The 26,739-nt window shown below is 35.8% G+C and overlaps 2 protein-coding genes across 2 annotated transcripts; one reads left to right on the forward strand and one right to left on the reverse strand.

Moving 5' to 3' along the window:
• Positions 1 to 590: 590 nt before the first annotated feature.
• Positions 591 to 10,201, reverse strand: bbs7 (Bardet-Biedl syndrome 7). Its single transcript, XM_048176371.1, has 19 exons — positions 9,652 to 10,201; positions 9,003 to 9,068; positions 8,543 to 8,605; positions 7,830 to 8,005; positions 7,535 to 7,721; positions 6,933 to 7,005; positions 6,723 to 6,839; positions 6,388 to 6,518; positions 6,224 to 6,308; positions 5,283 to 5,385; positions 4,971 to 5,163; positions 3,362 to 3,436; positions 3,205 to 3,270; positions 2,946 to 3,085; positions 2,701 to 2,865; positions 1,745 to 1,854; positions 1,359 to 1,462; positions 1,132 to 1,255; positions 591 to 962 (listed from the first exon to the last, which is right to left on the reverse strand). Exons 1-19 carry the CDS (start codon positions 9,685 to 9,687, stop codon positions 829 to 831), a joined length of 2,148 nt encoding a protein of 715 aa, XP_048032328.1. The 5' UTR covers positions 9,688 to 10,201; the 3' UTR covers positions 591 to 828.
• A 4,247-nt stretch (positions 10,202 to 14,448) lies between these two features.
• Positions 14,449 to 22,742, forward strand: anxa5a (annexin A5a). The gene is made up of 13 exons (XM_048177126.1): positions 14,449 to 14,927; positions 15,122 to 15,156; positions 17,575 to 17,659; positions 17,921 to 18,015; positions 18,408 to 18,521; positions 18,655 to 18,745; positions 19,158 to 19,237; positions 19,834 to 19,884; positions 20,780 to 20,873; positions 20,966 to 21,061; positions 21,703 to 21,761; positions 21,965 to 22,087; positions 22,417 to 22,742. The coding sequence occupies exons 2-13, from the start codon at positions 15,154 to 15,156 to the stop codon at positions 22,474 to 22,476; spliced, it is 951 nt and encodes a 316-aa protein (XP_048033083.1). The 5' UTR covers positions 14,449 to 14,927; positions 15,122 to 15,153; the 3' UTR covers positions 22,477 to 22,742.
• The last annotated feature ends 3,997 nt before the right edge of the window (positions 22,743 to 26,739 follow it).

The raw sequence follows: 26,739 nt of genomic DNA on the forward strand, positions 1-26,739 counted from the left end.
AGCCCAAACGTCATTGATTATACGGGAGCCCGTAAAGTTCAAACTGCAATTCCGCTTTTATTACGCGAGCCGTTAAGAGTCGCTGTCATTGGCTCAAAGGAATTTTGAAACTGTTTGAGGACAATAATGATAATAATCATAATGATGATCACGATGGCACGTTTATACAATAGTCATTGGCTCTGGTTTATACATAATATACAAACTCAGGAATTACAGAGTATTAGTATAATATAAGACAATAATATAGGGGTAATTCTTCAATTATAACATAAGTTTATGTTATTATATATTATATATAAGGTGCCTTACTTAAGGTAACTTTGTTTTGAGCAATTTCGCATTATCAAATCGGCTAGTATTTGAGAATTATAATTAATTTAGAAACTTTCTGTTCAAAGTGAACTGACTTCTTGCTTGGTAAATCCAAGACTTGATCCAAAGTTTTTTCCAAATTATTTCATTACCATTGAACACAACAAAAATCTCCACATCATACATTATATATCAGGATTCACTAAAAGCTCATACCTTAAAAAAATAGATCAAACACATAAGACAGACACTACTGAACAAGAAAAAGACATGAATTTTTCATACATTTTTTTTAATTTTATTTCTGTAGAAATGAATCTAGACAATGAATGAGTATTCTAAAAATATATGAAATATCTGCAGTCACATAGTTTTTATGGTTATTACATTAAACATTTTAATTTGAATCTGTACTGGTACAATCTGCTTTATCCATGTAGTATACCAAATGTTTATTGTAAAAACTAAATTCACAAAACACATTCCTTAAAAGTGACTGAATTTTACATTCCATTAAGCTTCACTGAAAAATTCCATCAACGGCTCGAGTTCATAGTTGTTCAAAATCGCAAGCAGCTGTGAAACCTTTGTTTTGACATTCTGTCCTTTAAATTTGAACTTGTCAATGAAAAGATCAGTGATCATACCTGTAAAAAACACACAAAATAGTTTGTTACCCATAGATGTGTCATTATTTCATTTGCAAAGACTGCATCGGAATATACAGGGCTTGAAAAAACGTGAATAATCCAAAATACAGATTTAAAATGATATTTTGTAAAATACAGTCTTCCGTGCTCATCTGAGTTTACTTACCATACAATCTTTCTAAGTGAGCAGGCTGTTTCTTATATTCTTCTAAGAGCTGGGCAGATTCATCCAGTATACTGCGATACTCTGGAATCAGAAAATCTGCATTCCCCTCATGCACCTGCAGCTCCTGCATACAACACACACACACACACACACACACATACACACACACACACTTAGTAGGCTTGGTTTTTTGGCAGATTTTTTAGTTTGTCTTTGTAATGTTTTACCTTTAAAGCATCAATAAGCTGAACTTTTTTGGCCAAAATCAGCTGATACTCTAGCTTGGGATGAATCATTCGAAGAGTATGGCTCACAGAGTCTTCATTCACTTCTGAAACCAACATAACAACCAACACAGCAAGCACTTATTATTACTCATATTTGTTGCATTAAGAATTGGGATTATAGTAATTTAAATAAATAAAAAAATCTATGGGCCTGGTATTAACATCCATCTCAGGTAAACCAATCACAAGTGGTCAGCCAAGACAGATGGTATTATTATGAAACACAAATGCATCTCCACTGACCACTTGTGATCGGATTTTGCCAAAGGGAGGGTCTCATTTAACAGACTACATCCATCAGTTAATGGATCAGTTTGTGAACTCACCGTAGGATATATTCAGATTGATTTTTCGCTTAGTGGCCTCTTTGGACAAAACATCCTTCAGTATTGATATGGTAGAAATGTTGTCTGATTTGAAGTTTCCTTCACCTTTACTGGAATCCATTGAAATAAGGAACCAAAAACTATTATAATGTTTGATCACAACACTTCCATCAAGTAGATGTCCAACTGTATTTGGCAAAAATAGATATAGTTGAAATTGACAATAGCTATGTTTCCATCCACCTATTTTAATGCGAATTTGGGGATACTGCATAACAAAATAATGCTGGATAGAACTGCCAACATGCGCATAAATTTGCATTAATAAAAATGCACATAAAAAGCATATGCGCTCAATTTTTTTTTTTAATCCGATAAGATTTTACCACTTAAATTCCTTGATGCGCAACAAAAAACGCATATGACTTTGCCTCAACAGAGGATAACTGGACTAACCAGTGGGCTAATTTCATTGCACAGCATATCAAATGTTGGTTTGGTTGTTCTGAAATGGCTGAGCCAAAGTCTGTCATCAAAACGGTTGGGTATAATTACCTCCCAGAACTGTCTCACATGATTGCGTTCACAAACATCAGGCATTCACCTTCGAATGCAAGATAACATAACAACGTTTATTGTGCTTCATCTGTGCACTTGTAATTTATGATGTATGAAAAAAGAGCCACAGTGCTTTTATTTTTATTACAGATATTTTTCACTAGTTTCCTGGAAAAGTGGCAATTTTGTTCTTTTGAATGAATGGGATGAAAACAGTGTTATGCAATATTCCAATTTTGCGCACAGGTTAAATTTGCAGCTTTGGATGGAAACATAGCTAATGACAAAGCATAATCAGCCCTTTTTAAAAGCAAACATATGCAAACAAAGAGAGATAATATTTATTGGTGGATACATTTCTTAAAGATGTATTTGAATATTGAATTGGTTGGCCTCACCAATAGGTGGCTTCTAGCTGTGTTCCCAAGAAAGTGTTCTGAAAATAGAAGGTGATGCTGTCTCCTGCCGGGGTTTTCTCTGGGACCTCAGGCAGACAGAACACAACCCACGAATGGATCTCTGCAAAACTGAACTGTCCTGTCAGTCTCAAGGTGTTCACAGGCCTGGCGATAAAGAGAGAATCATGTTAAAGGTCATTTGGCAGGATAAATGCAAGGAAACAGGAGTGCGTCTCTAATCTTACCGCTCATGGTCGATTGAGTGTGTCCTCTGGTGGAGGGAAAGAGGTTTGATCTGGTACTGTCGCACTTGGCAGGTTTTGGGCTGAAGCCTTGGCGTCACATAAGCCTGAAGGGTGCCATACTGACCCTCTATAGACCTCACCTTAGAGAAAAATCAGGACAAATGCTCAAACGCTTCCTACCTTGCAAATTAAACAAAATATAATATATGTTATTATATTGGGAAACAATCCAAACAGAAAGACACAATGACATAAACACCTTCAATTCCAGCCTAGTGGTATTTGCTTGGCACCTGTAGGTGGCGAGGAGGAAGTTCCCGTTTGACTGTGGGGTTTGATGAACAAACAAAGACAGTTTAGCAAACACATGTGATGTGATCATTAAGTAAGCTTAATGATGTGGTGCTTTGGATTACCTCTGAATCACATTCACTGAAACTGACCACTGCTGAATTCTTATCAACATCCAGCAGGTCAATTGGAACATCACTCTGTCAGAGTACAAAAACACATGTAAGTGAATGTAAGGAAACATCAGTCTCACAATGGTGAAATTACAACATATGTAAAAAATGATGCTGAATTAGTGAAGATCAGAAGAACTCTGATTAAAGAGTTAGTTCACCCAAAAATTAATTTCTGTCATTAATTACTCACCCTCATGTCGTTCCAAACCCACAAGACCTTTGTTCATCTTCAGAACACAAATTAAGATATTTTTGATGAAATATGAGAGGTTTTTAATCTCGCATAAAAAGCAACGAAATTACCACATTCAAGGTCCTGAAAAGTAGTAAAGACATTGTTATAATAGACCATGTGACTACAGTGGTTCAACCTTAATGTTATGAAGCAACGAGAATACTTTTGTGCCCAAAAACAAAGCAAAAATAATGACTTCATTCAACCATTTTTCCTCTTCCCGGTCAGTCTGCTACGCAGCTGACGTAGTGAACGCAGTGCAGAGCTTCTGTGTTCTACGCCAGAACGCCGACTCGATATTGGCGGGCTCCTGCATCAGCATCACACTATGCGTCCTGGTGCTCACGTGAACAGCGTCGGGCAATATTGAGCCGGCGTTTGCACATAAACACGGAAAGCGCTGCTTTCTTGTTCTGTTTTTGTGCACAAAAATTATTCTCGATGCTTCATAACACTAAGGTTGATCCGCTGTAGTCACGTTGACTATTATAACAACGTTTTTACTACTTCTCTGGACCTTGAACGTTGTAATTTCTTTGCTTTTTATGGGAGATAAAAAAAAACTCTCAGATTTCATCAAAATGTCTTAATTTATGTTCTGAAGATGTGCGAAGGTCTTACGAGTTTGGAACAACATGAGGGTGAGTAATTGATGACAGAATTTTCATTTCTGGGTAAACTAACCTTTTAAAATACATCTTTAATTAAAAATGGATAATGCTGGTTCTGAATGCTGATGCAGTAATCCAAGCATGCTAAAATATACTATATAGCAGGACCCATAGACTAACATTCTGTTTATGTTTACATGCCATAGACTATATTTTCTAGTAAATCAATCAAGTGCACCTTTAAGCAAATGTTAGATTTTATTTAGATTAGATTTTTTTTCCCTGAAAGAAATTAATACTTTTATTCAGCAAGGATGCATTAAATTGATCAAAAGTGACAACAAAAAAAACTTTGAAAATTTAAAATTAAAAAATGTAAAAAAAATGCTATTCTTTAAGATTCCTGAATAACTGATAAAAATAAAGGTTTCTTAAACACCAAATAAGCATATAAGAACAATTTATGAAGGATCATGTGACACTGAAGACTGGAGAAATGGCTGCTGAAAATTTCGACTCTGTTATCCCAGGAATAAATTACATTTTAAAATGTATTAAAATTGCAGGTGTTTTAGCATTATAATATTTCACAATATCACTGCTTTTTGTTTTTGATCAAATAAATGCAGCCTTGGTGAACATTAGAGACTTCTTATGTTTTTACCAACCCCAAACTTTAGAAAAGCAGGATTAATCAGTGTATTGCTCTAACCTGTAGCAGCAGGTTGTCAATGGCAGTCTGCACCTCTAGTGTGAGACTGTAGCTGGCATCATCCTGGCACAATGTGAACTTGTCATTGATGCTAAAGACTGGCACAGCGGACACAGCCGTGCTTGAATGAGAGCTCTGCTGGTATTTTTCTCTCCCCTGCAATACTTTCAACTGCAATTGCTCCAACTCAGCCCTAAAGCATGCACAAGAAAACTAGGCAAGTCAGAAAGCGTTTTAAAATCTATACCAGTTTAATAAGCAGATTTGTATTGTTGTAAACTAATCATCATGATGAGAAACAGCTGGATGTACCGGAGCGTGGCCACCTTGCCCTGAGTCTCCCGGCTCATCTTGATCTCATCCCCCGGGCCTGCTACCATCTGCTGAGGCTCTGTGGTGAGACCTGACACCCACCCTGGAAACCAGCCACATGACCGCTTATGAGGTCTCAGACAGCACAAGTGAATGATAAACTATACAATTTTAAAGTGCCCCTCTTATGCTTTTTCAGATATTACCTTTCATGTAGTGTGTAGCTGTTTGTGCATGTAAAATGCAAAGTTTTAAAGATCAAAGTGCACGATATATTGAGTTATTGTCTCCCAAAAGAAAGAACCGAGTTAATTCCAATCTTATTTCCAGCACAAAATGCATAGGTTTGTAACAAATTTGCATAATGCCAGCCTATGGCCTTCATTGGCTGCCTGTGAACAATGTCTACTCAAATACTGCAGTTGGAAGAGATTGGTTTGTATTATCAACATGTCGAGATGCAAAGTGGATTTGCTTTCACAGCACAGAAAACAGAGTTGTTTTCTGCATTGCGAAAGCAAATTCACTTTGCATGCATATCCAAAGCATGAGCACTTGGGCTCAAATTGATAGAGTACAACCGATGCCATCCATCTGTTTGTATAACTGTGTACACAAGTTCTGAGATAGCCTCCGGAGCTGAAATGCAGATATGGTAATGTGCATTTTGTTTCCTTTTGGAAAGGAGAGATTTAGAGAGACTGAATCCTTTATCGAATCCTTTACCGTTTAGACACTGTGAGAAAAGAGGACATACTGCAATGTAAGAAAATTAATTATGACCTTGGATGCATATAAAACTATTGTAGGCGACATCCAAAATAAATTTAGGAACCTTTACAATAGCATAATAGGGACACTTTAAGCACTGACATCATCCACACAGTATTGTTCTCATAAAAGACATGGTAAGATGCTTTTATCTAACAGTCAAAGCTAACCTGTGTAAGTTGTTGTAAGAACTTCATCATACATTTCCTTTCCAACACAACCCCCCTGGATTGATGTGACACTCTCAGACAAAACCTTGTAAACACAGAAAGACAATTGTCACAGCTGTAGAGTGGGAGAATTTAATTTGAGACAAGGTCTCACAAGGACTCACATTCTCAAATCGCAGTGTTGGTTCGTTTGAACCATCCAAAGCATAGACCTCCACAGTCCCGTCATCCCTTCCCACCAGGATGTCCTTTACACCATCACCAGTAATGTCAAAGGTATCGATGCAAAGCACACCTTGAAATGACAAACACAGATTAGCATGAGTGCAATTAGTTCGGCTTTTATTTTGAATAAAACAGACATTATAGTTCAGCCAAAATAATAACAGCATACAGGTTTGATAATGCACAGCAAATAGCTAAAATGTCTCAAATAATAGTGCAGCTAAAGTAAATATTTAAATAAGCAATCAGTTTTCTACACTTTTTAATTTCCTACCTCCTTTTTTCTTCTCATTATCCAGTTCCCAACTAGTAATTGGTCCAGATTTGGTTATTCGCACAAGACCCAGTTTCCCATCAGCTGTTCCATAAAGAACCTCTTCACCACTTTTTCCTGAGGACCAAGAGTTTATACATTATCGAATTCTCGGACTCAACCAATACACGCTTTCACACTAAAATGAATGAAGATATTTTTAACACATACCTCCATCTCTGTTAAGAAGTTCTAGAACAGTTGGAGGTCCGGGAACTTCTACATCGTACTGAAGGTCAGATCCCTGTTTGGAGCACAAAGTGTAGAATGACTACGGACCTGAGTATTGAGTAGGGCTGGGCGATATATCGCATGCGATTCTCACGCGCATTTCGTCAGTAAAGCCGGTTCCTTGATTAGCGGTAATCAAGGAACCGGCTTTACTGACGAAATGCGCGTGTATTTTGATGAAATGCGCTCCATTTTAAAGCGCCTTTTAATAGACAGAGCCGTAGTTCACGGACAAGCCACGCAAAATTGGGTTCATTATCGAAGTCGATTCATCTTCGATACTGAACGCGATTTTGCGTGGCTTGTCCGTGAACTACGGCTCTGTCTATTAAAAGGCGCTCCATTTTAAAGCAGGTGATGGCGATTTAGCGGTAATCAGGGAACCGGCTTTACTGACAAAATGCGCGTGAGAATCGCATGCAATATATCGCCCAGCCCTAGTATTGAGTATTATATTATGGCCACCAGCCATTGCAAAATTATAACAAAGTACAGATAAAGGGTGGCAAATATGGACAGGACTGGAGGTTGTGTCTGACTACCTGCAATACTCTAAGTACTCTGTCCTGGCAGGCCAAGATGGGCACAATGCGGCCCACTGTCTCCACAGGTAAACACAAGACGTCATTGATCTTGTCCCCTGACAGGTAGTAGTCCTGATCCTTGCAGTCACAGTAATGGTTATAAATGTAACTGGCACACACAAACAGATCTGCCCCTGAAACATGCCTGTGGGAAAACAAGGCAAAACAAGAAGAGATGCGGTCAAAAAAAGACAATGTCAAATCTGCCAATCATTAACACAGAAATAGACACGGTCGAGACGCAAGATCTCACATGGCATTGATGCTCTCTGTTAGGTTGGCTTCAAATGTAAGGAACTGTTTGCCCTTTTTTGTATATCCCCTCACTTCAGAGCCAGAGCTCACAAAGATCTTTTCCTGTGGGGTACCTAACGCTCCTCCAAGCTCAAGTCTGGAGATCTTCTGTCCTGGGAGTGATTTGAACACAGGCTGACAAAAAAGACAGACATTTATTCTTCCATTAAAAAAGTATTTTTTTGTGTTTACATCAATATATATTTATTGGTAACAATTTAAATAAGGTTCCATTCCATATATTTTCAAATGTAATTTATTCCTGTGATGCAAAGCTGAATTTTCAGCATCATTACATATTAGAATGATTTCATGAAGGATCATGTGACACTGAATACTGACAGTGTCACATGATCCTTCATGAAATCCTTCTAATATGTTGAGTTGGTGCTCAAGAAACATTTATTATCAATTTTGAAAACAGTTGTGTTGCTTAATATTGTTGTGGAAACCATGATACATTATTTTTCAGGATTCTTTTAAATAGAAAGTTCAAAAGAACATTTATTTGAAATAGAAATCTCTTGAATAATCTTTTCTTTACTGTCACTTTTGATCACTTTGATGCATCCTTGCTGAAATAAAGTATTAATTTCTTTAAAAAAAATCTTTCTGACTCCAAACTTTCGATAGCTACGGTACATTGAAACAGGAAACACTTCTGATACATACCACAGCCTCCCCTTTTTTCATTCCAAAACAGGTCACGACACCATCATGATCTGCAACAGCCACCTGAAATGAGAAAATGACACACTAGAACGACGAGATAACAGCACAAACAGCTTTGTTTGTAAAGCCATCAGGATGCTCATAGACAAATGTTTAATCCTTGTTTGTGTAGAGGAGAAATGTCATGCACATGCTCAAATAAATAGGACATGGCATGCTCTCTCACAAGTGGAGTCTAATCTCCAGCTACCTTGTTCTAATTTTTCAGCCAGTTTTAAGATGGAATTTTCTATTAAAAGAATATTCTGTTCAATGCAATTACTGATTACTGACAATGTAATTTATTGTACGTAAAGTGAGGTATGATCAATATTATTTGTGTTATATGAGGTATGCTAGTACTGAGAACAGATAACGCTGATGATTTTGATTTACACTTTCAAAAGGGATGCAGATATACCTTCTGAGTTGCTTTTCGCCCCACAGTAGGGAGGAGTTTCATGGTTTTTTGAGATGTCACTCCAACCTGAGAAAACAAAGATGGCATAACCATTTATACATTTTCATTCTTATAATTAAACTAACAATTACACCCATATATCAACTTTGTAAATGTCAATAATCTACTCATCCACATGCCTCACAAGTGTGTATTCTACATAAACCAATAAAAGTCCAAGTGCATATTTGTCATCACTGCAGATGTACAGTAGATGCCAAAAGTGATGTCCAGCCAAGAACAATTGCAATCTTCACCATTTATTCAAATATTACAAAATTTGTTAAAGATTTTGTAAGCATATTGCATAGTTGTGCTTGGAGTCAATTGTTTTATTTGTGTTAATGCAATGAAACATTACACATTTTTTTTTTTTTTTTTTGCATAGTAAAATGAAACCTGTAGCTGTAGTTTGCCCTTAGATAAACAACTTAGCCAAGTTTAATGTTTTGTTCTTCCCTCATATTTAAAAAATAGATACAAACATTTTACTCATATTTTGATGGTTTAATCGAACTTGTAGTGTCATTAAAACTATATAATACCCTCCGGACATCACTTTTGGCCACTACTATACAACTGTTTGCATATAGAAATGTTGACATCTTACCTGGAGATAATCAACGTGGTTTAAATTTAACTCCATCTCGTTTATCAGAAGAATCACTCCACCGATACTATTGTATTATGACAGGTTAACTGTGTTTTCTGTTTAGCGTTGATAACTGAAGATGTTCCAGTGTAGTTCTCTGTAATTCATTCCCAAAGATGCTACTTTGAAAACGAAATATATATTTCGAGCTTTTCGAATAGACATATAACACAGTGGTCCTAGTCGTCACGACTGACTGGATTATCCTGCGGATTAGTTAGTTAGTGGCTGATTCTGCTGCAGATGAACTGGCTAATGTTAGCTGTGTTAGTTTGTTCGCTTCACAAGATGATTCACGTCGCGTTAATGTGTTAATATGTAGCAACCCCCATTCCGCCTATTCGTAGACATTTATCCAAACAATATGCTTCGATTCGCGGACAAAAATAATAATCTAACTAAGTACAACAGCAGCAAAATTGTTTTTGTTTGCAGCTAACACGTTTCCTTTGCAGCGCCGCCATGTTTGTCAGTCACCCAAACCATCTCTGGTTACCATGGTAACAGCAACGAGATTTGTTCACAACACAGAAAATATTTTTTATATATTTTATATATTATTATTATTCATTTTTTATATATGTTATTTTTATTCAAGTCAAAAATTATCTGAACACAATTTATTCTGAACATTATTTTTTTTCCTGATAACCTAAAAACCTGATAAAACAGTCTTGAAATGTGGATAAAAGAAAATGGATTTCACGAAAATCTTATTAAAGAGATAGTTCACCCAAAAATGAAAATTTTGTAATCCTTTACTCACCCTCAAGTTGGTTCAAACCTGTATGAATTTCTTTCTTCTGCTGCACACAAAAGAAGATATTTTGAAGAATGTCATAACCAAACAGTACAGTTGGTAACCAGCTATTTGGTTACCCATATTCTTCAAAATGTCTTGTTTTCTGCTCAACAGAAAAAAAAAAAAAACAACAACAATTTTTCATACAACAACAATTCATTCAACTTGAGGGTATTAAATGATGATAGAATTTCATTTTTGGGTGAACTATCCCTTTAAGAAAGAAGTTAGCATAGCCTACTTACTATGAAAAAAACTAAAAATAGAACTAAAAAGCTGAGTTGTTTTATTTCTGAGGAACATTCATTCATTCATTTGTTCCAACACAGGTTTTTAGTTTTAATTATTTGTTAGTTTGTTATTTTGTTGATACAGCCCTATAAAACTACTTCGGTTTGCCTTGTCAAGCTGGTTTAAGGTGGTCTCTCCCAACACCAGTCTGACTGGGTCAGGACTGACCAATGAAGACCAACAAACCATTTTAGGCTGGTTTAATCACACTGATCCATTGTGGGTGCTTATTCAAAAGCAAAACACATACATTTGTTTTTCTACCACGATGGGGATTTTCCATTGTCTTGTGTTGTTTTTATACCGGGCTATTGATATTTTCTATATTTTATTTACAATCTCTAAACTCAAACAAATCTTTCTGCATTTGTACATTTTCACCTGTTGTTTCTCACCATACGGTGTAGGTGATTTTAGGAACATTTGATCATCACACACAGAGGAGCAGATGAAGGGGAGTGAATGTGACTCAATAACAGCAGGAGGGAGTGCAGCTGCAGAGAGGACTTCAAGCATCATTCCCATTTTGCACAACACCAAAGAGACAGCACGCTTCCTTGTGGATTATAAATAAAAATTTAATGACAGGAGGGAGGGACATCAAGGACACCTGTCATGGATAAATCTAGCACATCAGCCGGCTGCATCAGCGGATTCCCTAAAGAGCTGCAGTAGTTTTATGTGATTTCATTGCAACTGATGCCTTCCCCAAGGAGGTTCCTGGTGGCGTCCACATCCTTGCCTCTTACAGCGGGATGGGGCTGGAACCTAAGTGTGTATGTGGGGCTCTTCTCAGTCCTGCTGCTTCTGATGGGACTTCTCCTGTGGATGCTGCTGAAACAGCTCAGGAACTCTGTAGGCAATAGCACCCTTCAGCCACATCTGGGTTCGAGCAGAAGTCATGTGATCTGAGGGAGAAACGTCGGATAAAAGACACTTAGATGGATTCACATACAGCTCTGATTTCTGAAACAGTTGGACAATTAAATATGTGACTGAAAATACAGTGCCTGGGAGTGATGAAAGAAGGCAAAACAGTATTAAGGACTTTTAAAGCTCTGCAAAGGAAATGTGAGATATTTACAGAATTTCATCTATAGCATGGCAAATGCTTCTTCATCTGTTCCAGCACACACAATTGTGTTTAGTAGTAAGTTTGTGTTTTCTTTAAGGATTTTAGATCCAAAATATCAAAATGTTTTTCATAATTTACTACGCAGAGTTTTAATAACATTAATTCAACTTATATTAGTATGTAGAAAGCCAATATTCACTCACAAAATTACACACACAAATTCCTATAAAAGATTAATTAAAAGTCAGTCAATATCTCTGATAACAGTTTCAGGGTAAAACAGATTTTTCTACTGTTTGTCCTTGGTATGAAGAGGGTTATTTATGAACCAAAGAATGAAATCAATTATGTTGAATATTAAGAAAATGTCTTGAATGAAAAACGATTTTCCATAACGCAACCCTGAATTCCTTTTGGAATTGCTAACTAACAATGGGGACCTATTGCACTCAATACTGTTTAATGTTCAAACATAATGTTTGTTTTGCAAAATATTCTGATAGCTTTGTGAAAGAAAGCAGAACATTTTTACATCATTTCCCCCTGTGTCCTTGCATTTCTTTCAGTGGTCGTTTATTGTTGTTTCTTTGGCAGACTGAGGTGAATAAAGTTAATTAAACCTATATGATGGAGAAGGAGAAATGATTATGTCTTTTAAAATGTTAAGAGTTACATAAATGTAGAAACAAAATGAAATCTAACTAGTTTAACTAACTGACAATGTTCACACACCTTGATTTGCACATACATTTATTAAGAACTGTCTGAACATGCATTTGCATATGTGTTTAATTAGCATAAGATCCCACCCAGAGTTCTAATCAGTGGTCTAGTAAAAAATCTTCATTCATTAATCTCAATGAAGTCAACTCTGTTGCTTTTATTCCACCATTCACAGGGCAAGACACATGTGTTTATGTGCATGAGTCAAGTGAGAAAATTAAAATTCACCCATCACTGCATACGTACTTGAGCAGTTTAGCCAAACAAACAGCAGAGTTCTTTTATTTGATGAGGGATATCGACACACGGTATGAGTGAACTCAAGTGCACTTCAGACACTGACGCATTAGTAATTGTCTAATATTAATATTCCTGGCTCTCTGTTTGCTTGGGAAGTCCACCACCCCAATCTATTCTGCAGCAAGGAGTGTGTTTTATTTACATACCCCAACACAGCGAAATAAGGATTATTTTGCTATGTTGAAATTATGTATAAATACTACAAGCATCTCATTAAAAGTCACTGGCAAAAGCATAATTCTTTAAGGAAGGCACAGGCAATAATTCTACTATATTGCCTATCATTCACTGTTTGGAGCGGGCTGCTCGGTGCTCTGGTTATTACTTCTGTCACAGCCTGAAGCTGCTATAGTGAATAATGTTCAAACTATTGATTATGTTCAAAGCAAAAAAAAAAAAAAGAAAGAAGAAAAGACAAACATCAGCTGAACTTCATCTAACGTAAACAATGATAATATATTTATTATACACACAAACAGCAGTTTCAGCTTATAAAGTTATCAAAAGTTACAAATTTTGTCAAAGTAGCCTATGCAAAAAGCTGAAAATAGTACTTATATTATTACATATTACTATTTTGATAACTATTTTATTACATAACCATTTTGAGTGCTTTTATCCAAGACAAAGGACTCATTTAATTTGAAAAATGTTTTAAATGTCATTTCCACTCTAGAATTATATGAATTGTAATACATAATTCAATAATTACATCGTTGTGGAAAACTCCATGACTTTCAGGGGAAATAAAGGCCTACATAGGCTAATTGTTCGGTGATGCATATATTTTGTTTAAATGCAATAACGAGAGTGTAAAAACTACATTTTAAAGTGTTAGTTCACCCAAAAATTAAAATAATGTCATTACTCACCCTCATGTCGTTTCACAGCCGTAAGACCTTAATTCATCTTCAGAACATAAATGACAATATTGTTGATGAAATCCAATGGCTCAGTGAGGCTCCATCGAGAGATCCATAAAGGTACTAAAACATATTTGAAACAGTACATGTGAGTTTATTGTTTCAATCTTAATACTATAAAGCGACAATAATACTTTTTGTGCGCCAAAAAAAAATAAAAAATAAAAATATTTAAAAAAAATAAATAAAATAATGACTTTTAAACAATATCTAGTGATGGGACGATTTCAAATCACTGCTTCATGAAGTTTCTGAGCTTTATGAATCTTTTATTTCAAATCAGTGATTCAGATCTTCTATCAAACGGCTAAACTGCTGAAATCACGTGACTTTGGCGCTCCGATCATAGACTGGCTCCGATCCACTAATTCGATTCGTAAAGCTCTGAAGCAGTGTTTTGAAACTAGATATTGTTAAAAAGTCGTTATTTATTTTTATTTTTTTGGCGCACAAAAGCTATTCTTGTCGCTTTATAATATTAAGATAGAACCACTGAACTCATATGAACTGATTTAAATATGTTTTTAATACCTTTATGAACCTTGAGAGTTTGAACGGCTTTGCTCTCAATGGAGGCCTCACTGAGCCATCGGATTTCATCAACAGTAGCCTATCTAAATTTGTGTTCCGAAGATAAACGAAGGTCTTACGGGTGTGGAACGAAATTAATGACATTGTTTTAATTTTTGGGTGAACTAACCCTTTAAGCGTATATTTTCTTAAAACCAAAGATAAGAAGTGCAAGTGCCTAAATTTGGGTCCATACTGGCCACATGCGGACGTTTGGAGTTTCGGTGTAAAACAAAACTGTCCCCTTCTTCATTTTTTATGACTATTTAGCCTACTTATTTTCATCAGTAATAATTTAAACCGTTGTATCTAGGATCCTAAATGCTAAAAAATATATAGTTAGGCTACATAAAAATATAGCCTAAAGACACGTATAAGAATATAAAGCCCACAGTGACAACTATCCTGTCTTAACTGTTCTCCAAGTCAGTCAATAAGATTGACAGCTGGATTTGAGGGCGTGTCCAACATCCAACTACAACTACTTCGCCAACTGTTGACGCGTCAGAAGTCTGACCTCTCGCGCACAGGTGACAGAATACATCAACAGGTACGTTCGCTCGCTGTCCTGAATAGATAACGTACTGTAACAGCGTAACTTAAATGTGTAAACGGGAATTATTTATATAGCGTCTTAGAGTCCTGTCGATTCTAGGAGCTTTAATTTCAGAGTAACGAGTTTCTGTAATCTGTAATCGCTGAATTGGTCTGATAAAAATACCTTTCTCTACTCTTTCTTTTCAGAGCTCCAAATAGCGCTTCCTGGACCTGTATAAATGGTAAGAGTTGCATTTGTATCATTTTGCGTTTGTATTAAAATTGGCATTTTAAATTATTTAGATAAATGAGTTTAATCAAGCTCGTTTAGGACTTTGTCTTGTGTTATTTTGCGGGTTTAACTCTGGACTTGTATGTTTGTTAAAGTTTTTTTTTTTTTATCGGTTTAACTTCAAATATACAAAAACGAGTAGTAGGCCTATTATGATAATCATTAGCATCATCATCATCATCATCATCATCATCATCAAAAAAAGGTGATTGTTTTTCACTTACATTAATCCCCATATATAAGGATCCATGCCTTAAGTTATCAGATCCACGTTGGCATGGATGGTGATGGATAATAGGATTACAGCAGATGAGTCCTGTTTGAGGAAACCCACCGAATAGGTCACTGTGGCTTTATCATCCCACTCCTGCCAGAACCAAGTAAACCCCCATATACTGTAGTACATAGAAAGGGATTAGTAACGCTTGGGCTGGCATATCATGTGTTGTTTCTTAAAAGTTTAATGCTATGACACAGACAGTTTTACAAGGTGACATGATTCTGTGTGCTTTCTTGCACATTATTATAGAAAGCATCGGAGCAATGAAAGTTTAAAGCTATTTGGTATTGAATTGGACTGAAGGATTTAGGGTTAACTGATCTGTAACCTTCAACCTGAACTTGAACCCTAAACCCAATCCCTATACCTTATCACATCATTCACCACAGCACTTATCATTAACCCGAGCCATAGTCCTTGTCTATCTTTAATCAGTTGTGTATGGATTACAGGCACTCTGTGTGTATATATGGTGTTTACAGAGCTTTTAAATGGTTACTAGAAAGATTACAATCACACTGCTAAAAAGAATTGTGGATTTGGTTGCTTCCAGCCTTTGAAAGGTCATCTTGAGACTGAGAGCACATTTATTGCATACACTTTATAGAATTATTGGTTCATATCACCTGTCTGCTGTATGGTTGATATTCAGTATTTTCATAAGATAATGATGAAAGACATGAGGCATTGCATGCAGGTTTAATAATGAGGTTTTCTCATATTCTCAAACACCTGCGCTGGCTAATCCATTTAGAACTCACCCGCTCCATATGTCATCAGATGTTTTTTATTGTCTTGAATAATGTACAGTAGCTTAATTATTTTAGTTTGACATTTTTATATTTAGCCATGGAAATAATAATATAACCCTGCAAATACCAAACCTGAATTTCTGCTTTTGTTTCAATATAAAAATATTTTGCTCTGCAAACTTTAAAAAGTTGCCCAAAGCTCATATTTGACAATCAGCAAGGGCTCCGAGTCATTTAAAATACTCAGAATATTGTTAAAAATTCAAATGATATTTGTATTTAACCTGAGACCTTTTAGTTGTGAAGAACAGAATGACGTCAATCTCCATTAAAGGTGCACTAGAATTAAAAATTAAATTTATCTTGGCATAGTTAAATAACAAGAGTTCATGGAAATGACATACAGTGAGTCTAAAACACCATTGTTTCCTCCTTCTTATATAAATCTCATTTGTTTAAAAGACCTCCGAAGAACAGGCGAATCTCAACACAACACCGACTGTTACGTAACATTCGGGATCATTAATATGTACGCCCCCAATATTTGCATATGCCAGCCCATGTTCAAGCATTAGACAAGGGCAGGCAGTATTAACGTCTGGATCTGTGCACAGCTGAATCATCAGACTAGGTAAGCAAGCAAGAACAATAGCGAAAAATGGCAGATGGAGCAATAATAACTGACATGATCCATGATATCATGATATTTTTAGTGATATTTGTGAATTGTCTTTCTAAATGTTTCGTTAGCATGTTGCTAATGTACTGTTAAATGTGGTTAAAGTTACCATCGTTTCTTACTGTATTCACGGAGACAAGACTGTCGTTATTTTCATTTTTTAAACACTTGCAGTCTGTATAATTCATAAACACAACTTAATTCTTTATAAATCTCTCCAACAGTGTGTAATGTTAGCTTTAGCCACGGAGCACTATCAAACTCATTCAGAATCAAATGTAAACATCCAAATAAATACCATACTTACGCGATTAGACATGTTGCATGATGAACACTTTGTAAAGAACAATTTTGAGGGTTATATTAGCTGTGTGAACTTTGTTTATGCTGTTAAAGGCAAGCGCGAGCTCCGTGGGCGGGGAGCGTGAGGAATTAAAGGGGTCGCAGCCTAAATCGGCTCATATTTAATGATGCCCCAAAATAGGCAGTTAAAAAAATTAATAAAAAAAAATGTATGGGGTATTTTGAGCTGAAACTTCACAGACACATTTAGGGGACACCTTAGACTTATATTACATCTTTTAAAAAGACGTTCTACGGCACCTTTAATATTAGTTTTTTTGCAATACATTCATTTTGATTTTGTATTTTCTGCAGGCATTCCGAGGCAGTGTGAAACCCTTTGTGCACTTCAATGCAAAGCATGATGCAGACGTTTTGCGCAAAGCCATGAAAGGGATTGGTAAGTTAAACAAATCAGACCTTTAAAAGTTAATACACTAGAGAGTTCACCATTTTTTTTTTGATCTAGGACTAGGTGATTTTTCCTGCTGATTTTGAATGGTCAGTTAGATGGGACTTTCTTACTTTTTCATAATTAGCAAGCATGATGTTAGCAAATTATACTGATCAGTGGACCAAAGTAAACCATCTTAAGCTCACACTTACACAATATCTCACTTTTGTCCTCTTGTCTAAGCTGGTGTGGATGTTTTGTTTTCAGGCACTGATGAAGATGCCATCCTCATGTTACTGGCAGCTCGCAGTAATGACCAGCGACAGGAAATAAAAGCAGCCTATAAGAAAGCTCATGGCAAGGTGAGTGATTGTATTAAATTATTATCTTCTGAATCTAAATTATGTCTTTTAACTCTAAGTATATCTGCAGAAATAGGTTTAGAATGATAACACGATAGAAATGTTGTTCAAAATTAAGACAAACAAACATGACTGTTGTTCCATTCAATTATTTAGAAACACTGCTGTGCATCAATAGCGGTACATCTAGATTACTTGTTTTATTTATTTGGACCGTCGTTTTGCACACACCCACTTATTGATGTTAATATAATTCAGTGCAGACATGAACGTCTAAAGCGATGTTAAAATGCTAATGAGCTTCACATCTCCTGTTTAATGGGCATTCAATTTTCTTCAGTTTTATGGTTTATGTTCTCTCATTATTTCTCCCATGTTGTCCCTTTCTACAGGATCTTGTGAAAGACTTACGGTCTGAGCTTGGAGGGAAGCTAGAGGATCTCATTGTGGCCCTCATGGCTCCACCTGCAATATATGATGCAAATGAACTCCATAAGGCCATCAAGGTAATGCATGGTATATAATTAAAATGAGAAAAAATAACATATATTGTAATGAAAAAGCCATTATATGAAATTCCATTATAATACACTTGAGCTGATCTAATCTTAGACTGGTTATCTTTTTATTTTCTTACAGGGAGTGGGTACTGAAGACCAAGTTTTAATTGAGATTCTGGCATCCAGGACATGTGATGAGATAAAAGATATCATCAAAGCTTACAAGAAAGGTAATATTCATTTGTGCAGGTACAGGTTTAGGTTAAATTTAAAATATCTCACCGTTGCAAGTTTGATGCTTGACCACGTCCATTTATATTTACGTTGGACACTCCAAATAATTCATTTAAGTTGGTAAGGATCAATCTTTTGGTAAATGTCCATTGTAAGCTGTGGGTTTCCCTTCCCCAAAGATGCCTTAATGTCTGTACTGCAAACAAACAGGCCATATGGAGCACAGGTGAGGGAATGCATGAAAGCCATCTGATCAAGATATTTGAGAAGACTCGATCATAAAGATACTGCAGGGCATCATTGTTACAACTGATCTCTTCCAATTAGACTCAGTTCAGACCAATAAGCAGCAATTGTCGAGATAAGTGTGAACTGTCAATAGACCCTGTCTCATGTGTCTTGACCTAGAACATGGAGGCAAGCTGGAAAAAGACATAATGGGTGATACGTCAGGACATTACCAGAGGTTGCTGGTGATCCTTGTACAGGTAAAAAAAAAAAAAAGCCAACAGGTTCTCAGTTTAAAATGGAAATGGAAAAGAAAGCCTAATGCAGTAGGATGGTACGTCTATAGATGGACTTGTTTTGCTTTGTATCCGATACATTTGAAATTAAAAGAAAAAGAAAGCAATCAAATAAGGATTTAAACAGCAAAAATGTACATGATTACCATTTCTGGTATCATTTCTAGCAAAAATAACTATTGTCATGATATATATCATTATCAATAGCCTATATAAAATTACTCATACTGTGATATATGATTTTGGTCATAGTCTTGAGTAGGATCAGAGATAAGAAAGGAAGATACTAAAAAAGGTAATGCGATTAAACAGAGCAGCTTCCTCTTGGAATGATAACATGAGCACCAGTGAAGTCATCCTTAAGTAATTAAAACAGCTCTTGAGTTAATGTTGTGGAGAAGATTAAATGGTACTCAGGGGTAAAGTGAAGGTAATTCAATATCGGAGTTTGCCAGGTTAGGGAAAATTCCACGCACCGTCTCAGCAAATGTGGTTGTGGAGAGGGCTGATGTTTCTCTGACGTTCTCTCACCTTGGTTATGTTTCTGTTCCTATAAACAGGCAAACAGGGAAGAGGGAGTGGATGAGAGCAGAGTGGAGAAAGATGCCAAGGTAAAGTTCAAAACAGTCACACTTTTGGATGATTAAACGCCCTCATATGAGAAGGGTCTGGCTGCAGACCATGGACGAGTGGAGCTCCACTCTCGAACAGGAAATACGTCACCTCCACTTGCGTTTTACTTACATCTACACCTAACCCAACCCTAAACCTACCCTTTACAGTAATGCAAATACTTGTTTTACTAACGTCTACACCTACCCCAACCCTAAACCTACCCTTACAAATAATGCAAATACAGTAATTAAACTATTGGAGGTGACGTATTTCCTGTTCGAGAGTGGAGCTCCACTCGCCCCCTCAGGCTGCAGCTAGACCCTATTGCCTCATATAGGCCTTTGGATTTCTTAAAGGGACAGTTCACCCAAAAAATGAAATTTCTGACATTTACTATCCCTCGTGTCGTTCTGAACCTGTATGACTTTCTTGATTCTGTGGAACAAAAGAAAGAAAATAAACTTTCATTTTTAGTTGGCATAATTTTGTGATTTACTCACCCTCATATTGTTTTAGCCCTGCAATATTTATTTTCATTTTCAAGCACCATAAAAGTATCATAAAAGTAGTCCATATGACTTATTCACTATATTTCAAGTCTTCCGAAACCATACAATAGCTTTGTTTGAGCTTGTATGGTGCTTTCTTGTCCTGTCTAGGAGTATAAATCACTATCCACTTCTATTATACTGAATGCATGCTTGAACATTGTACCTAACAGCTCCTTTTGTGTTTCACAAAATTAGAGTTTTGAATCTATTGTTATAAATTGTGTCCAATGGTATTTGATTAATCATTAAAGTTGCCTATGTTGATGTTAAAAAGACGTAAACAGATCCTCAGGTTTAAGTTGCAAACCTTAGAAGTGTTTGTTCGTTGATCGTGTTTCAGGAGCTGTTTGCTGCCGGAGAGGAGAAATTTGGCACGGACGAGGATAAGTTCATCAACATACTTGGCAACAGGAGTGCAGAACACCTGAGAAAAGGTGCGTGTTTGTATATGTGTGTTCAAAGCTTTTTGATGCATTCAGAATGGCCTTGAAGGGCCATCCTAATGGCTTTGGTGTTCCTGTTTCAGTGTTTGATGCCTACAAAAAGATTGCCGGCTGTGACATTGAAGAGAGCATAAAAGATGAGTGCACTGGGAACCTGGAAGCACTGCTGCTGGCTGTGGGTATGAAAATCCCTGCAGTGTGGCTATACATACACGATTAAGATAACCTTAATTTGCAATTTGGATGGACTGAACATCACTCTATATTGAAAATTAAAAAAGAATAGTCCACCCCCTCCCAAAAAAAATTCTATCTGGTAAAACAGATTTAATTTCTTGAAGAAAAGGCAAACTAAGATGATCAGAAGATGCAAGAAAAGTATTTACTTACCATGTAATTCCAGGTCTGTATGGTGTTATTTTTTTCTGTGGAAGACAAAGTAGTAATTTTTAGAGAATTTTCAGGTCAAGTTCAGTTTAATTTTCAACAACCAGGACGTGTCAAGCAACAAAAAAGTTTCAAGTCTCCTAAAGCCATAAAATAGTTTTATGTGAGGAACAGACTGACATTTTTTTTACTGATAATGTTGCTTTTTCTGAAGGGGATTAAATTTGGACACAGACTAGATGTGAGATTTGGTGGACGTGAAGATTATCAATGATAAACAACCGCAATTTTTAGTCTGTCCCTCACAAAAAGGTGCTTTTATGGTGTTTTTGTGTAACTATAATAGCAGTATACTGGTTAGGAACAACATGTGGGTGAATAAAACCCTTTTAACTGAAATTTAAAACTGATTTTTCTCTTTCTCTCATTTTAGTTAAGTGCGCAAAAAGCGTGCCTGCTTATTTTGCTGAAATCCTTCGAGAGTCAATGCGGGTATGAAGGCTTATTTCCATGAGATTCTCATCAATTTCCCCCACTGATAATTAGGAATTGGATCATTTGCTGTTCATTTTGGATCGCTGACACTTCAAGTGGAAAAATAAAATCAACTTGTGGCCTGCTTAGTAAATGAATGTGTTGGTTTGAATGATAATGAAACAACATATTTCACACATTATTGGTTTGTTTATTTACAGCGTGCTGGCACTGATGATGAGACTCTCATAAGGGCCATGGTGTCAAGGAGCGAGCGAGATATGCTGGACATCAGAGCGATATATAAGAAGAAGTATGGAGAATCACTCTACAGCACCATACAGGCAAGTTATGTACACACACACACGTTGATATTTTATTATAGGCACACATTACATAGACATAATGATTTTCAAGCTGCATATTCCCCTAACACTAAACCTACCATCACAGAAAACTTTCTGGGTTTTTCGATTTTCAAATTAGTATGATTTATAGGCTTATTTCCTCATGGGGACCAAAAAATGTCCCCACAAGGTCAAAATTTATTGGTATTACTATACTTGTGGGGACATTTGGTCCCCATAATGTAGGGAATGGAATACCAGGACCACACACACACACTCTCTCACACACAGATAAATCTTAGCGTGGCTTTTGTACCTATTTTTAGGAAGACACTGACGGAGATTACCAGAAGGCCCTGCTCTACCTGTGTGGTGGTAATGATTAGCAATACTGTAGTTAGTAATTATTCAGTCCTTATCTGATCTTCAGCTTTCTCATTTGTGTTTATTTTTACATCTTTTATGTTTATGGTTTGAGAAAAAGTAGTTTCAGTGTTGGAGAATAGGAGGGTATTCTTTGATGGTTTTTGATGTGTGATGTTTGGTGTATTGATTCTTTAACAGAATTTGGTGGTTTAGCTTGTGTTTAGCTTGAATCATTGTTTCAAAATTGCATGAAGACTTTGGAAATAAAATGTTATGGTTATGTTAATATATAGCATATTAATGTTTTTTTTTTTTTTTGTAAAGTCTTATAGTTTCTCATTTTGTTTCACTTGCTCAAAATAACACAATTGTCAGTAGATGGCAGTATTGTTCTAACATCTTTCAGGTTTACTCAGTTTATTTTGACCCATCAAGTGCAGTTTTTCTTGTGAATAAAAGTGTTTGAGATGATTTCCTCACACATACATATTAACATTTTAAAATAACTTTTGCTCAAGCTTAAATAAACAAATTTACAGTACTTAATTCACACAAATTTAAAACTGCAGATGGGATAAGTAAGGGAGTTAACACTCAATTAGACTATTTCAGTAAATGCTCCTTCCATGAGAACACAAAAAAGTCACTTTTATCTAGTTAATGCAATGAGCCCCTGACAGTGATGTGAAAAAAAAAACAGATCCTGAAACATACACTACTGTTCAAAAGTCAGTAAAATTTATATATATGGTTCAGTCATGAAACTCTTCTGAGCAGCTGATTGGTTCACTTAAAGCAACTGGTTGACCAATCATTCTGTTTTGTACTTTCTACGTAACCTATTTATTCCTGACTTCGAATCGGATCAGTTCATTGCAGCGCGCCATGGGATTTCGCTTGCCCTTCACCTTCCCCAGCACCACCTGCCTAGATCTCCTGTCATGATTGAACTATAGTCTTTTGATTCATTCAGCAAAAGATAAATCTTTTATTCATTAAGGACACATTAAACTGATCATAAGTGGCAATAACAACAATTATAATGTTACAAAAGTTTTCTATTTCAAATAAATGCTGTTCTTGGGAATTGTCTATTAATCAAAGAATCTTGAAAAAAGTTACTGCAGTTTCCACAAAAATATTAAGCAGCAAAACTGTTGACAATTATAAGAAATGTTTCTTGAGCAGCAAATCAGCATATTAAAATGGTTTCTGAAGGTTCATGTGACACTGAAGACTAGAGTAATGATGCTGAAAATTCGGCTTTGACATCACTGAAATAAATTACATTTTAAAATATATTCAAATAGAAAACATACAAAAACGTTATTTTAAATTGTAATAATATTCACAATATTACTGTATTTTTGATCAAATAAATGCAGCCTTTGTGAGCATAAGAGATTTCTTTCAAAAACAAAACATGCACAGTAGTGTAAATAACAGAGAAAACGTATACACAATTCTTACAAAATGTTTATAACTTATATAGAATTTAAAATTTATATAGACCTTAACATTTCACTATGGGTGTATTATTTGCTAGTATACACATACACAAAGTATGACATCCAAATTGATATGAATCCAAATTACTCATTTTGTAGTAAGTAGGTCTGGGAAATTTTAAGTATTTTTCACCTAAAATAAAACGATTTTGCTTCATACACTGTAAACGATTTCTGTTGTTTTCACAGTATTATACTGTGTTCTCAACAGTTCCCTGCTGTAGAATCTGAGTACAGCATATTTCTGTAGATTTTGTCGTTTTCACAGCTTGTTACTGTATTCTTAACAGTTTCCAACTGTATAAGCTGTGTACAGTATGTTACTGTAGATTTTCAATGCATTCTGGGAAAATATTAGCCTACTGTATCTAAATACAGTAGGCAACTAAATGACCGTGAAAAACAACCATTGGCACTTGATTCTACTGGTAAATATTATGTGCTTGCTCAGATATTATTTTACTTAAGCAAAGATTGAGAACTTTCATACACAACCTGATAATAAATGTATTCTTAAAGTATTGGAAGAAGATGGAATTATATAGTAAAGGTCCCGGTTATTAAAGGGATAGTTCCCCCCAAAATGAAAATTCTGTCACCCTCAAGTTGTTCCAAACCTGTATGAATTTCTTTGTTCTGCTGAACACAATAAAAGATGTTTGGAAGAATGTTTGTAACCAAGCAAATCTCGCCCCCCATTTACTTTCCTAGTATATTTTTACAACTATGATAGTCAATGGGGGGCGAGATCTGCTTGGTTACAAACATTCTTCCAAATATCTTTCTTTGTGTTTAGCAGAACAAAGAAATTCATACAGGTTTGGAGCAACTTGAGGGTGAGTAAATGATGACAGAATTTTCATTTTTGGATGAAGTATCCCTTTAAATGTTTCTTGGTGTCCTAATCAAAACCTTTCCTCCAGTCCTTCTCTGTAACTAATGACTTGAATTGTTTTACTTGTTTTCCCGCGTGCAGCTGAATATCACACTTGTTAACTCTGGACTGAAATACATACATACTGCATCATGAGCTACAAAGATGTTGAGACTCTTATAAGATCACATTGTTTTATTATGTGTGGTATGTGGATTGTGCGTGTGTGCAGATAACAAGCTCTAAATCGCTTTACTAAATCCCAACACTGGCACTCTCAGCACAAAGCCCTTAAGTTCTCCGGAGGACTCCAATATTTCCAGGATGGAATTTATTAAGGTCATTATTTTAACCAATCAGAGTTCAGAATGTCAGGGTGTGAGATCAGGCCACCTCAGTCCACATGGAAACCATTCATGAAGCCCCACCCCACAGGAGCCACCAGGAAGTAAAGGATCCCCTTGAAAGGTAACACGAGAGCAGTGTTTGAATTAATCACAGTGGGAGTTGAAAGCATGAAGAATATTAAGTGACATTTTGGCATCATACACATAAGTAAACACCACACCTTCATTAATAGATAAAAAGATATTTGATAGCTGGTTCTATTAAAGATATCCATGTTTCAATCAAACAGCTGAAATCTAAACAATGGTCATTCTTTCATTCCAAAATGTTACGCAACACATTATTTATCAACGATATGAGCAAATTAATTCTTCATGTGAATACCTGTTGGAAGCTTATCCTTGGGCAAAATAATACAGTTTATTCCACTAAATTTTCCTGTTGCTGTTTTCAGTTTAGTAATCACATTTCACTCAAATCAGCAAATCTTAGTTCATAAATGAGTCCAAAAATGTACCTATTGATGCTTTCTTTAAATGACATAATGAAAAGGTCAGCAAACTGCGATTTTGTTTTTGGAAAGGAGAGGCCATGAGAGTGTGTTGGCTACCAGAAACCCACAAGATGCTAAAATCAGTTTTGTTGGCTTGAGTGTTTTGGTTCACAACATACTGTAGAAAGAGCCGCATCCTAGAATATGTTTATATCTGAAGTTTCAAAACAGTAATTTACTGCTTTCATAGAACATATTCAAACCCTTTATGAGATTCAGAGAATTTTTGTCATTCGTATGAAACAGTAAAACTGTAAAAGCAAATTGTAATACAACATCAAAATGAAAGATTTCCAATTGCAACAAAGCTAATTATGCCAAATGGGGTGGATAAAAAAAAAAATCACAGATTGATTTCAGGCTTTTATTGATCCAAGTTATCTTGACATTTCTCCAGGTTTAAACATGGGCTCTTTTCTGCAGTTACTTTTACAGTTAAACTGGAGATCTAATGACACTCTTCACCTGAGCTAAAGATACAAGTGAAGCAGAGGCTGATTTTTCAATATGTGGATGGACATTCATGCACACAAGAACATTTACACAAAACTTGCACCAGTGTTATTTTAGTATCAATGATACTATTATAGTTTTGATTAATATTTTGAATTACATTTTATTTCATTTTTTAGTGTGCTTTTGTCATTTATATTAGTTTTTTATTTGTCTATGTAGTATTCATTAATTTTATTTATTAGTTCTAGTTTTTATTACTTAATATATGTTGCCTTGAGCATGCAGCTACCTTGAATAAAATAAGTTTTTTTTTTTTTTTTTACTGTACTAACTGTATTTTCTGTCCTGGTACACTAACCCTACCCCTAAACCTACCCATCACAGAAAACTTTCTGCATTTTTACATTTTAAAATAAGCACCATTTAGTATGTTTATTAATCCATTTCCCTTATGGGGACTGCTGGCAATGTAGGTGATCTCAGGTTTTACTATCCTTGTGGGGAAATTTGTAAGTTAAACAAGTACGCGCACACGCACACACAT

Source organism: Megalobrama amblycephala, linkage group LG23, assembly GCF_018812025.1.
Source record: "Megalobrama amblycephala isolate DHTTF-2021 linkage group LG23, ASM1881202v1, whole genome shotgun sequence".
NCBI lineage: Eukaryota > Metazoa > Chordata > Actinopteri > Cypriniformes > Xenocyprididae > Megalobrama > Megalobrama amblycephala.

Coding starts and splice junctions, on each gene's coding strand:
- bbs7 (XM_048176371.1), bottom strand. CDS start 9,687: ATGGAGTTAAATTTAAACCACGTTGATTATCTCCAG. Junction 9,069..9,651: donor ACCACGTTGATTATCTCCAG/GTAAGATGTCAA, acceptor TTGTTTTCTCAG/GTTGGAGTGACATCTCAAAA. Junction 5,164..5,282: donor GGCAAGGTGGCCACGCTCCG/GTACATCCAGCT, acceptor TGCATGCTTTAG/GGCTGAGTTGGAGCAATTGC.
- anxa5a (XM_048177126.1), top strand. Junction 18,016..18,407: donor ATAAGAAAGCTCATGGCAAG/GTGAGTGATTGT, acceptor CCCTTTCTACAG/GATCTTGTGAAAGACTTACG. Junction 22,088..22,416: donor CACTCTACAGCACCATACAG/GCAAGTTATGTA, acceptor ACCTATTTTTAG/GAAGACACTGACGGAGATTA.